Genomic DNA, 12,078 nt, shown 5'->3' on the forward strand with positions numbered 1-12,078 from the left:
CCCAGTCTATGCTGGTCCTTGCTGTGTCAGCCTCCCTTGAGGCTATCGGCAGCCGCTGCAGGATGCGTATGCCATTTTGACAAGGTGGGCGCATTCCCCGCAGTCAGCAAAGGGCCGAGTTTGGACCCCCTCCTGCCCAAAACAGGTGTCCAGAATGTCTGCAGCCAATTATTTGCCCAGTCCCGGCTCACCGTTCGCCATCCGCCATGGACAGGCCAGGGAAAACAGCTCTCCCACAGGGCTCTTCTGCAGAGCCGAGCGAAGTCACGTCTTCGCAGCCATGATGGCTGGCCATGCCCCTCGTAATACTTTTTATTGCATTGTATTTTTTTTCCATAAATGATACTATCCTCTCTCAAAAAGATTTTTTCATACCTATCCTTAGAAGGTATAGATTTAGGAGACGTAGACCCACCTTGTATTTCCTACAGTTGCTGTATGACCAGAACATTCGATTTGTCATTGTATCTTAATAAAATCTACTGTGGGGGTGTTAACCCAATGATGTTTTAAATTCTTTTATATGCACTTGTTGTAAATATGACTATTATGATTATATTTTTATAAACGAAAAATGATTTGATTGATTGATTGAATGCAGTTTTGCTATCTTCGTTCACAAAAAAATTTAGCAATACCCAGAAAACATGTTTTTGACATATATTTTTAGCATAATGAGCTAAATGTATCTTCAAGAGGCCTCGCACAATGGGCTCCATTGTAGATACGTATGGAAGGAAATCGGTCATATCAGTGTGCACAATACCATTCGACAAGATGCTTTGGGTTATGCAGTCTAGTGCATAATATCTAGTACTAGAATAGAGTGATAAAACTGGTTAGGTTCATAAATACATTTTCTTTCATTGATAACAGTAAATAGAATGTGTTCTTCTACATTCCAAAGTACTGAATAAACTTTCGTGTTACGGAAATTACAAAGGATTTGACACATTCGACAGCCGATCAGATTCAGCAAATATTGTGAACACAACAAATAATTCCAGGTGTTGATGGGATATAACATTTCAACACATGATGTGGGTGGGGTATCAATGTGCAGACCTACTTAAATTAAAAAGTGTCTAACACTATATGAGTGTTTATCATCGCCATGAAAAAAGTACTGTTAAATATTGTGCGTTGCCCAAAAGGGCTGACAAAATCTATAATTGTCCTAAATTGAAAAATAACTGTTTTAAAAGTTTTTATTAAAGACCTTTGCTTTAATTTATTCTGCATAACATGTAATTCGCATAAATCCGTGCAGGAAAGAAGATCTCCTGCAAATTGGCTAGAATGTGTTGCTTTATGGGCTATTATTAATAATAACCTGTTTCAGCATGTATTACCAATTATTGCTGTTCCTCATCCTTTGAAGAGTAAAATTCTAAATCAACATATAAGGGGTTGAAATCATGAAACCACAACTTGCCATTTTCAAAAATATTGAATATATGAGTCCCATAATTCATCCAATCAAATTGGATAACACATTTGCCAAAGATTAAGAATGTTAGAAAACTTTTCATACAAATAGTAATGGACATTAGATTGTTACATCAATTTTACATGTAGAATTATGTGTTATAACGGTATGCATTTAAGGGTTTTCTGTAGCACAAACAACATGCTCATTTAAATATATAATGAGACTCTCTTTAGTTGCTCAGGATCATGCAGACAATGCAGGTCGATCTTTTAAAACAGAGAGAAAAGAGTTATATCCGGTGAGTGACTGACACTCCATCCAACAGGTCATGCTGGGCCTTGAGCCTCCATCAGGTCATGCTTGGCTCTGCACCTTCCAAGATGTCAGCCTGGGCTCTGGGCCTTCAACCAGCCTGTGATTCAGATCTCATAGTCATATACATCCCTTTTGAGCCAGGTGGAATGCATTCTTTGTCCATCTAACTGATTGTAAGGATCCACTGGTTGGTCAAAGGATCAAATAACAGCCTTTTTAAATTACTAAATGTGTACAATAAGGCACTTTTTGCTCGCATGAATGCCATGACCAAGCTAAAGCAATGATGTTGGATACGTTCATATCATTGTTTAAGCAAGCAATGTACTCTCTGTAATCCAAAAACGATTACATATTGTATTTTTGCTTGTTAACCTTGAAAGGAAAAGTGTCTCTTTGCCTGCTGGGGGTCCTCTTTAAACTAAAAGTTACCACCCAAAAAGTTAAACCCCACCCTCAAAATTACCATGAGTGTGTGAGAAATGGTTTGCATAACTCATGCCTTGCCATTGCTGATAATAAGATCTTAAACTAGGTATAATTATGCCAACATGAACTGGCAGTCCGCCAGCTGGAAGTCTTTACACATCTTGTCAAGTTACAGTGTTCTGTGTTGCAGACATATGAATGAGACCCCCAGAAACAACATCGTAAAATGTGCAGTTGATCAAAGCCAACCCGAAAGTCCATATCTACACGATGTCATCATTCTAACAAGGCATTTTTAAAGAGTGCATTACTTTAAAAAAAAAATATCCATGCCTATATTGCAAACAAACTTTTTGTCTGAGCAAAAGGTGTTTGGTCTATGTACACATCGTCTGAACGGTGGTACAGAAACTTAGCAACACCGTGTAAAATAAAGACAGCGCCAAGACACTTTTTTCTTCAGTTATGTTGTGATCGCGAATTTAAAAATGATCGTCTTTCCTACTTCCTTGTCACTATGTGATCAGGAATTTCAAATTGATTGTCTTCCCTCTTTCCTTGGCACTGTAGAATGTGTTGCTGAATCTGTAGTCGCCCATCACAACAGAAGTCACTCTTCTCACGTCTCTGTCCTTTGCATTAGAACTATGTAATGCAGAATGTTGAGACAATGTAGAGAGCACTACCAGCTAGACAGAGCCCTTTGATGGATGTACTTTTCTCCCTCTCAATAGATAGAACAATGAGCGTTTGCATTAGCCTCTGATGTCCACAGCAAATCATTTAGCACAATTATATATTCAACATTTTGCAGCTGACGTTCGAGAGAGAATTGCAACTTGCTTTACCTCTACTCTGTGCAGTCTACCCTAGTTGAACTCTAAAATCAAAATAACCTGCTTGCATATTAAAGATAGTCTAAGAAATAACAGTCTAATTAATAAACTACAGTTTTGAATAAGTGTGACACGTCTCCTGTATACATAGTTGGACTGCCATTAAAACACAGTACATTTAACAAATATTCCTACATCCATGTACGACCTTAGTCACGTGAAACAACGTGTGCTTGAGTGACACCGGACACAATTTCAAACACTTGAAAAGCAGAAGAAATCTCTATGGCCCAAGACCATGACGATCTCTGTCAGCCATGAGTGTCTCCCATGGACGAGCCCGTCACAGTTCTTGCGTTTGTTTGGTGGTGTGAGTAGCACGCAGCATGAGTCCTCAGAAGGCGCTGTCATTTTTCCATGTGCATCATATTGAACATCGTTTGAAATTTTTGTAACTTCAACAAAAACCCCAAGTAGGTGTTTACAAAGGCAAAGACGCGAATAGCAATTCTAGCAAAGCATGAAGGAAGACGGCCGCGGATAGCTGGTGGCTTTGTCCCGAACTAAGATAGATATTTAAGTATTATTTCCATTATTTACTTTCACCTTGCATGTCTGTATTTTGTCCGTTTATTATTCCTCTTACTGTTGTTTTTTAAGGCAAGATGTACAGTGTTTTTCTCTTCGTTGGCTTTGTTTTTAATTGACTGTTGGCACTTGGTTCCTTTGTAAACTATATTCTTTCGCCTTCAGTCGCAAGTTAGCAATGCTGTTGGCCATGTTGACACCCTGGTCAGGACCACCGTTGGCACAAGGTGGAGAGTAAGTAGCAATGGCACTGTGAAGGCAAGTAAAAAACAGATTAGCACAATTTAAACGCTCCGTCTCATTAATAAAATGTATAGCAGAGTAGGCAGCGGAATAGTCAGAAAGAAAAAAACACTTGAACCCCCATCCAGAATTGTTGCGAGAGTGACCGTTTCTCTCTATGAGGGCTATCCTTTCATATTTCCTATCTTTTCTCTTTTCACTTCCATCTATGAGCACTCCCGCTCTCTAATCTCCCTTTCACACTCTCCTCCCCTTCCCAAGTTTCCCTTCTCTTTTTGTCGCTCTCTTAATTTTACTCCACCCTTCCTTTCGTCTAACCGTCCCTTTCTCCTCACCTCTCTGGCCTGCCTCCTTCTTATTTTCTTCTCTCATCTTCCCTTTGTTGCTCAATCTTTGACTTCCATGCACGTTTGTCTCTTTCCTCATCTCTAATCCATCTCTCCATTCCATTTTCTTTCCTCTCTTTTATTACCTCTATTTACTCTGTCGATTTGTCTCTTTCTCTCCCACACAACCCTCCTTTTTGCCCTGTTCTCCCCTCTCACCCTTCCTTTTTTTCTATCCTTCTGTCTCTCTTCTCCCTTTTGAACAGTTGAATTAACTTTGAACTAGTGTTGACCAGTGTGGTACCTCTGATTTGTGACTAAAAATGAGTTTTCGTTAAAAAAGCTGTAAATTAGAGGGGGAAGAATAATATGAATACCCTTTGCTTGAGAAATTACTTTGAAAGGTATAAATGTTCCAACACTTTCTACTGGGAGCTATATGCATCTCAACACTTTCTACTGGGAGCTATATTCATCTCAACACTTTCTACTGGGCGCTATATGCATTTCAACACTTTCTACTGGGAGCTATATGCATCTCAACACTTTCTACTGGGAGCTATATGCATCCCAACACTTTCTACTGGGCGCTATATGCATTCCAACACTTTCTACTGGGAGCTATATGCATCTCAACACTTTCTACTGGGAGCTATATGCATCCCAACACTTTCTACTGGGAGCTATATGCATTTCAACACTTTCTACTGGGAGCTATATGCATCTCAACACTTTCTACTGGGAGCTATATGCATCTCAACACTTTCTACTGGGAGCTATATGCATTTCAACACTTTCTACTGGGAGCTATATGCATCTCAACACTTTCTACTGGGAGCTATATGCATCTCAACACTTTCTACTGGGAGCTATATGCATTTCAACACTTTCTATTGGGAGCTATATGCATTTCTGATGTTTAAAAAAAGTAAATGACATAGTTTCTGCAGTTTTAAAAGCCTGGTAGTCAAAGCAGTTTTTGGTTTTATTTTCCATTCTTTTTTTCAAATTATTAATTACATAAGATATATTTAGCACTTAGAACAAGCATTTGCAATGCAATAGGTCTCGCATTTATACGAGTTTGAGCTATTGGCATTGTAAATGACAGTGCCTTTTATTTATGTTTTAAAAAAACCAAACTTAAATAAAAAGCATTGTCATTTACAATGCCAATAGCTCAAACTCGTATAAATGCGAGACCTATTGCATTGCAAATGCTTGTTTTTATACCTTGCGCAATAATTTTACTTTAAGTTTCGGTTTCAATTCTCCGTTGCCGATCTGGGTAATAAAGCTTTCTAGTTTGGGATGTTTCAAACGTGCTGGGTCCATACGCACAACGTGTTCATGCAGATGCATAACTCAGCCTCCAATTTAACGTGTGTTGTTAATAAAAACGTTGTGGCGCTGTGTGGTGTCCTGTGGCATGTTCACTAATGTGATACAACAGTGCGCCCTGAGCGTCACATTAACAATGGGATAATCTGACGCGTGACACAAAAAGTAGCTGAAAGCGGGCACACATTGTTCATGCTTCATTAGGCATGCCCTGTGCCTGAGAGTGCTGCGTTACAGGCAGCATTTTTTTACCTCCTCCATCTCATGCTAACGTCGCCGATAGAAGTACAGACAGCAGCAGAATGTTCTCTGGGTCGTCTCTCAGGTGAGCATTGAGAACTCCTCGTCCTTTAGCGCGGAGCGCTTTTGAGGATAGCGCAATTTAAGAACTTTAATTTAACAAGGAGCTTTCAATTCTTAGTGTAGACAAAGTTCCCGTTTGAGAGTTCTGGACACAAAACTGGCGTGAAGTTCTGAGGCATTGGGTGTGGGCGGCCTGATGAGACGTTCGAGGGCGCCACATGTGGTAGCAGGGCTCTGTGTTTTGTTAATTGTAATGGCGGATTTAAGGGGGAAGAAAAGTGAGTTTTCTCTGCATGCATAATAAACAGGCCAATGAGCGTCTGTTGGCTGCTGACGGGGGTGTGTGTGGGGGGGGGTGGAGGGGTGGTGTTTTGTAGCTGAGAGGAAGGGGTTACATCAAAGCGGCCATGCGGCCTGCGAAAGTGAAAGCAAACGAGTGCTTTCAGGCCTCCAAATGGTGCGCGCGCCCGGCCGACGCACATGCACTGTATTTGGAGGCCTGAAAAGCCACTGTTTGCACTTCCAAAACTCGCTTACTATAAGTCTCGCCAGAGCAGCGCTAAAGCGCTGTCTCAGGCGAGACCTAAAAAGCAGAAATAGATTGAGCCTAAATGAAACAAGTTTGAAGTATGTAGGCCAGTCTTACAAAACACTCCAGCAGATGCACATTATTATAGGAGATTAGTGAGAAAAAGGCAGCTATGGCCTCGCTTGCTCTCTTGTTAAACACAACTTCTTTCAAACAGGGGTGTTGGAACACTTTTTAAGTGGAGGTGCTGCCATCAATGTAACATCCCTGGTAGTTTCTTTTGAATCACACTGCCAAAATATAATATTAAACCATTGTGTTGTAGATCACTTATTTATAGACCGCACATTCTCGACTGAAATGGCCACTTATCCGTACAGACATTTCACTCATAAAACGATATAGTACAGAAATGATATTTGGAAACTGCTTTTCAGCAAATATTTGTCATTTATGCAACACCAAGTACTTGATTTATTTTGATCTTGTTAAAACCTCTGTTTCCATCACAGTTTGATTAAAAAAAAAACATTTATTTGGGCTTTCTTGACTGCTAATACATTCTAAATTAGATGCATACTAGTTCTTCATTAGGTTTTTAAATTTTGTGTGTTGAAAAAAATGACACCCAAAAGCCTTTCTTTTCACACCTGTGCAATTGTTAAATTGTTTACATTTAAAAATCCACTCGCCTTGCAGTCAAAGAAAAGTAAACACGGAGCTGCACCTTAAAATAATAAACATCGATTTGCCAAAAGACATTTGACTTTTATCTTTAAATCTACAGCAAATGTGATAAGATAACACTAATTCACCTTCAGAACTCCAGCATGTCTGTTTTAAGGGGGTGCTAAAGTACCCGTCATGCTCCTGCTTCCAGCTCGCGCCTATGGATCAAAACAGAGCAACGATGTCGGCGATGCAAGCCAAGACCGTGTAAGCTGTCTCAGTGGTGGCCGGCATTTTGTAGAAGGGAGGGGGGAGGACGGGACACAAGCCCACACATGCACACTCACCAGCCGCGGTCGGTAGTAGGAGTAACTGCAGGGTGGTGACGTGGGGAGGGGCAGGGTGGGGGGTAGTAAACTATGGATTACGGAGGTTTACAGGTAAGTTAACATATAAATTAATAAAACGAATTTTGTTGCGTGCACTGCATCCCCAAATGCGATGCAGTGCACGCAACGATATTCGCTTTATTAATTTATATGTTAATTTACCTGTAAACCTCAGTAATCCATAGTTTACTACCCCCCACCCTGCCCCTCCCCCTCCCCACGTCACCACCCTGCAGTTACTCCTACTACCGACCGCGGCTCACAACCATGCATTCACAAATGTGCGCTCATACAAATACATCCATTCACAACACTAATTACTAAATATTCAAACATACACCCACGAACGCACCAAACAATACAACAAAAAATAACACTTACCTGCAAGCTCTGCCACGGAGGTCCCAGGAGGCTTGGAAATGTTGCCTTGTTCATTGGCTGACCTAAGGGAAGGCACCAGTCCTTACTTCGTCACAGAGTGGATTGGGGTCAGTGAGACTGCTTCCCCCAACCCACTCAGTGACTAAGTGTCACTGATTGCTACTCGCCCCTGGGCGCTTCCGGGCTTAAAACTGAAGCGCCCAGGTGTGAGGCAATGAGTGAGGCTACCTCTCGTCACTGAGGTGGAGGACCTCAAGGACCTTTGCTGAGCTGAGTAGGTCATGCCCACAAGAGCTGTGACTTTCTCAGCTCAGAAAAGTTCAGCTCAGGCAGCCAGGAGTCTGCACATTTAGCGCATGTCTAGCTTCTGGCTGCCTGACCTGAAATTGAACAGTGTCTGTCAGGCCGACCTTTGCTCAGGCTGACACACACTGTTCGTAAGGGGCAAAAGGTGGGATGATGTGGCCCCTCAGCCCCAATGGACTGGCCATGGCTAAGCTGTCCTGGATTCTGTATCGATGTCTCTCTAGGGAGACCAGACAACCCTTGGAGGACCTCTGGAGCTTGTAGTTCTAAACAGGCAGGCCTCCAAAAAGTGGAAAAGGCCTGTGGACTACAACCCCCATAAAGCGATCGCAGTGCAACGAGCGACCGAGCAGGAGGAGCTTTTTGCATTAGTGACAAGCTAAGCTCGGTTTGATGCAAAGTACTCTGTGGGTGAGGTCCAGTAGCATCCTCCCCCCCCTCAAGCTGCTGGAGCGGGGGGTTCCCAACACCACTGAGAGTAGGCCATCAGTTCTGCCCACTGATGAAAGTGTTCCACCTTCTATAATGTAATTATATCTCTAATTATAGAAGGATTGTAAGGCGTTACATGCCAGTAATGGTCGCTACCCCATACCTAACATGGAGGGGAAGGTGAAAGAGAAATGAGACAGAATGGGTATGAGGAGCAGTAAGACTGGGGAAATTCTCAGGACTCATAGATTTGAACAATTAGATGAGGTGCAAAATCAACCGAAGTGTGAGTCCAGGATGGAGTAGACTAACAAAGGTGGCTGGGGTTTGTATAAATATCGACTTGAGTGGTCAAGCTATTCTAAAGATGAGATTTTGGTTGACCTGGAATAACAGGACAGTTCCTTCTATGAGTTGTTTGGTGAGTAGTAGGTCAGCACTTCAAGCCCCAATTCACATAGTGGTTTCTGTACGCCAGTGACGTGTATACTGTGAACCGCAGCCATGAAATTACTCCCGGGGAACACACTCATTTTCTGTTCATAGACACAATCTGAGCATTGTGAGCTGGCTGCAAGGTGAGAGTAAGTGCTAAACCACCAATCCCTTTTTGCGAAATTATGTATTGGACCTTATGCTATAAAAAATATGTATTGCCCCCTTAGCAGCAATGTATTTCAAGCACTGTGAGACTGCTCACATTTACAGCAAGCACAACGACCACAGCACGTTATCAAAGATTAAACATATGCAAAACATGCACATTCATACCATTCCGAAGAACTAAAGTTCTTATAAACTCATGAGTACTTAGAAACAAATTAGACTTCTTTAATACCCCATTCACTGGCCTTCTTCAATGCCCCTTCTCTCCTCGACAAAGTCTGAGGCTTTGCCACCAGAACTCGTTTCAGTCTTTCCAGGCACTCTCCCACTACATCCTATCATCACCAAGCTGGCTGGTTCCCTGAGAGAAACAGAGCTCTATTCAAAGTATTGACTCAGGTATATAACGCAGTCCAACTTGCTCCCTTTTATAGATCACATACCTTTGCATGGTGTTCCCCCAAAAGTAACCTAAGGTCCCCCAGTCTTGAAGTCTCACCCAAACCATGCTGTGAAGCCTCTAGGTTCAGGTCTCTTAGCCCTCCGGATCCATCAACTGGAACTCACTTTCAACAACTATTCATACAAGCCCCTAAGTTGTGCATCTTAGACCATTCCTTAAGGATTCTCTCCTGCAACTGGAACGCAGGAACTGACCACTACAATATGCAACAGTAAATACAAATTTCATAAAACTGTTTTATTGACAAAAGCATCAAAATGTACAAACTATCTTTGCTATCACAGTTTACATAGAGCAGCCACGATCATTGATAACTCAGATTGCCTACTTTTGGCCAATTTTAACTATCCTGGCACCATTGGCGTAGGTCTTCCTTCTATTTTTTGTCAGTTTTTGTCTCCTTCGTGGATGCTGGCGTTAGACGCTCTGGGCACTGTGCCGCTGCCATTCAGTGTCACAGTGCAAATACTCCTTATTATAAATTAACTGTATGAACTAGTAGTCTTATTAGTGCCAAAGAACATGTTAGGAAAGTCGAATTTGGTATGCTTGAGCTTCAAATATTAACGTGCATCTAGTAGTGGTGATTGTCTTTATATTCTGAGTGTGCAACTACCGCTTTTGGAAAGCAGGTATCTTTTTGTCTAAACCTTCCCGTGTGTTCTCTTGGTATGTGTATTGGCCGTCTGGTTTAGAGGGCCAGGGCAGGCTGAGGTCGACTTGGGTTGAATGGAGGAATCTGCAGTTGAAGTATGGGGAGGGGTACTATCGCTATCTTAGGCCGCCGGTGCTGAGGAGCTGTGCCACTGAGTGCCCACCGTTGTTTTACTATAGAAACTATTGCTATTGCGGGCCGCTGCAGCTGAAGATCTGTGCCACTGAGCGCCCACGCTAGCCCCTACGTCACAAACCTTGCCATCTTCTGCGTGTGCCACTGGGCGCCGCCTTCTAACCCCGTCCTAGGATTAGCCTGAGTGCACGCTGCAGACTGCTGCAGCTGAGGAGTTGTGGCCGCTGAGAGTCCGCCTATCATCCCGCACCTTCCCCATGAAGCTGTGCGCTGCGCCCCCCTTTATATCCCAGGTACATTGTGCATAACCGGGCCGCCTAGGCCCTGATCTCGAACTAAGCCCGTTACACCCGCACGCACGAGTGCTTCCATCGCCCTGAATGAATCTGTAATTATGTGCATTGTGGTTCTTTGAGCATTTCTCCGTTTCGTGCTTAACCTATTTAAAGATAACTCTTTTTCTATACTCGCTTGTGGTGTCCGTTTTGTGGCGTCTTTCCAGCGTTATCGTGTATGGTCATAAATGCATCACACACTGCCTCTGAGATAGGCCTGTCTGTTCGTGCTACGTTACCACAGGGTTGAGCAGGGGTTATCAAAGGGTGTAGCCCCCTTACTCTGATTTAGGAAGAAGGGTCACTATTTGACACCGGCGCAAGCCGCTGCCAACTGGAGGCCCCCATTTCTAACATATCCCAACTGTTTTATCATTATACTATGAACCTCCACTCTTGCTATGTAATACGTTTGTGCTTGGAGTGTGATGGGCCCCAATAAATAAATAAATACATGTCAGCATGCCCCAGCCCTTCCTTTGTATGAATGCTTGAGTGAGTGCTCCTAAAACATTTTAGTAGGTGGTCTCTGAAATGTGTCTTTCTATGTTCATCTCAAGTCAGGATACATAACTAGAAAGAAGTAATACAATGATCATGTACTGCGTACATATTGTCACGAAGGCCCTGCAGGTAAAAAAAAATGACAACCATCTCCCTTGCCTCTTCCTCTGGACCCACCTACTCTGCGTCAGAACTACCATTGATGAAGGCTGATCCGAGGCAAGGGCTCCTGTTTGTGGAGCCATTGTGAATAGAGGATATGCAAACAGAAACAACGGCCATGCCCAGGGCCCAGTGTTAACAGTGCAAACGTACAAATACTGCATTTGTTGCAGCCCTGTGTGTGTGCAACATACCGTATGCAGATGCCAGAGCCCTTTATGAATATAGATTGCATTTTGTTTTATTCTTTTTAGTTACACCTCGCTCTAACATTTCACCTTCCGTCAAAAATCAAAGGTACCAAAACCTTTATGGGCAAATGCAAGCCATCTGCCCTTGGATTCCCCAGATTAAATACTTTTAGAAAATCTTCATTATTGCTTATATTTTTGTGCTACCACAACAAAAACTAGTATTGGAAAAGCCAATAGGTCTCGTCTTTGGGGCCTACTGACTCTGCCACTACCATTTAGCTATACTATACAGCATCCCCGATGCTGTGAAGCATGGCTAAAAAGAAAGAAGCAAAGACTATTGCGTCTTCTTGTGGACATGCGTGCCTACAAAATGACACAGCTGCTTTTTTTTTATTTTGGTGATGCAGCTGGATCGGCAAATAAAAAGAAAAAAACACAAAACTCGAGTTTTTTGGGAAAGCGGGTGCAGGAAGCAAGACATGGGCAAAGGGTGTGGAGTGAA

General features: G+C 42.5%; 1 protein-coding gene across 2 annotated transcripts in view; it reads right to left on the reverse strand.

The window, feature by feature from the left end:
- Positions 1–650: 650 nt before the first annotated feature.
- PRRX1 (paired related homeobox 1) overlaps positions 651–12,078 on the reverse strand; it is a 473,999-nt gene continuing 462,571 nt past the window's right edge. For both annotated transcript variants that reach the window (XM_085654825.1, XM_085654826.1), the window contains one exon: positions 651–3,850. In XM_085654825.1, the coding sequence (XP_085510951.1) occupies positions 3,712–3,850 (139 nt within the window). In that variant the 3' untranslated portion in view covers positions 651–3,711. The remainder of the gene's footprint in view (positions 3,851–12,078) is intronic.

Source organism: Triturus cristatus, chromosome 4_1 (genome assembly GCF_964204655.1).
Source record: "Triturus cristatus chromosome 4_1, aTriCri1.1, whole genome shotgun sequence".
NCBI lineage: Eukaryota > Metazoa > Chordata > Amphibia > Caudata > Salamandridae > Triturus > Triturus cristatus.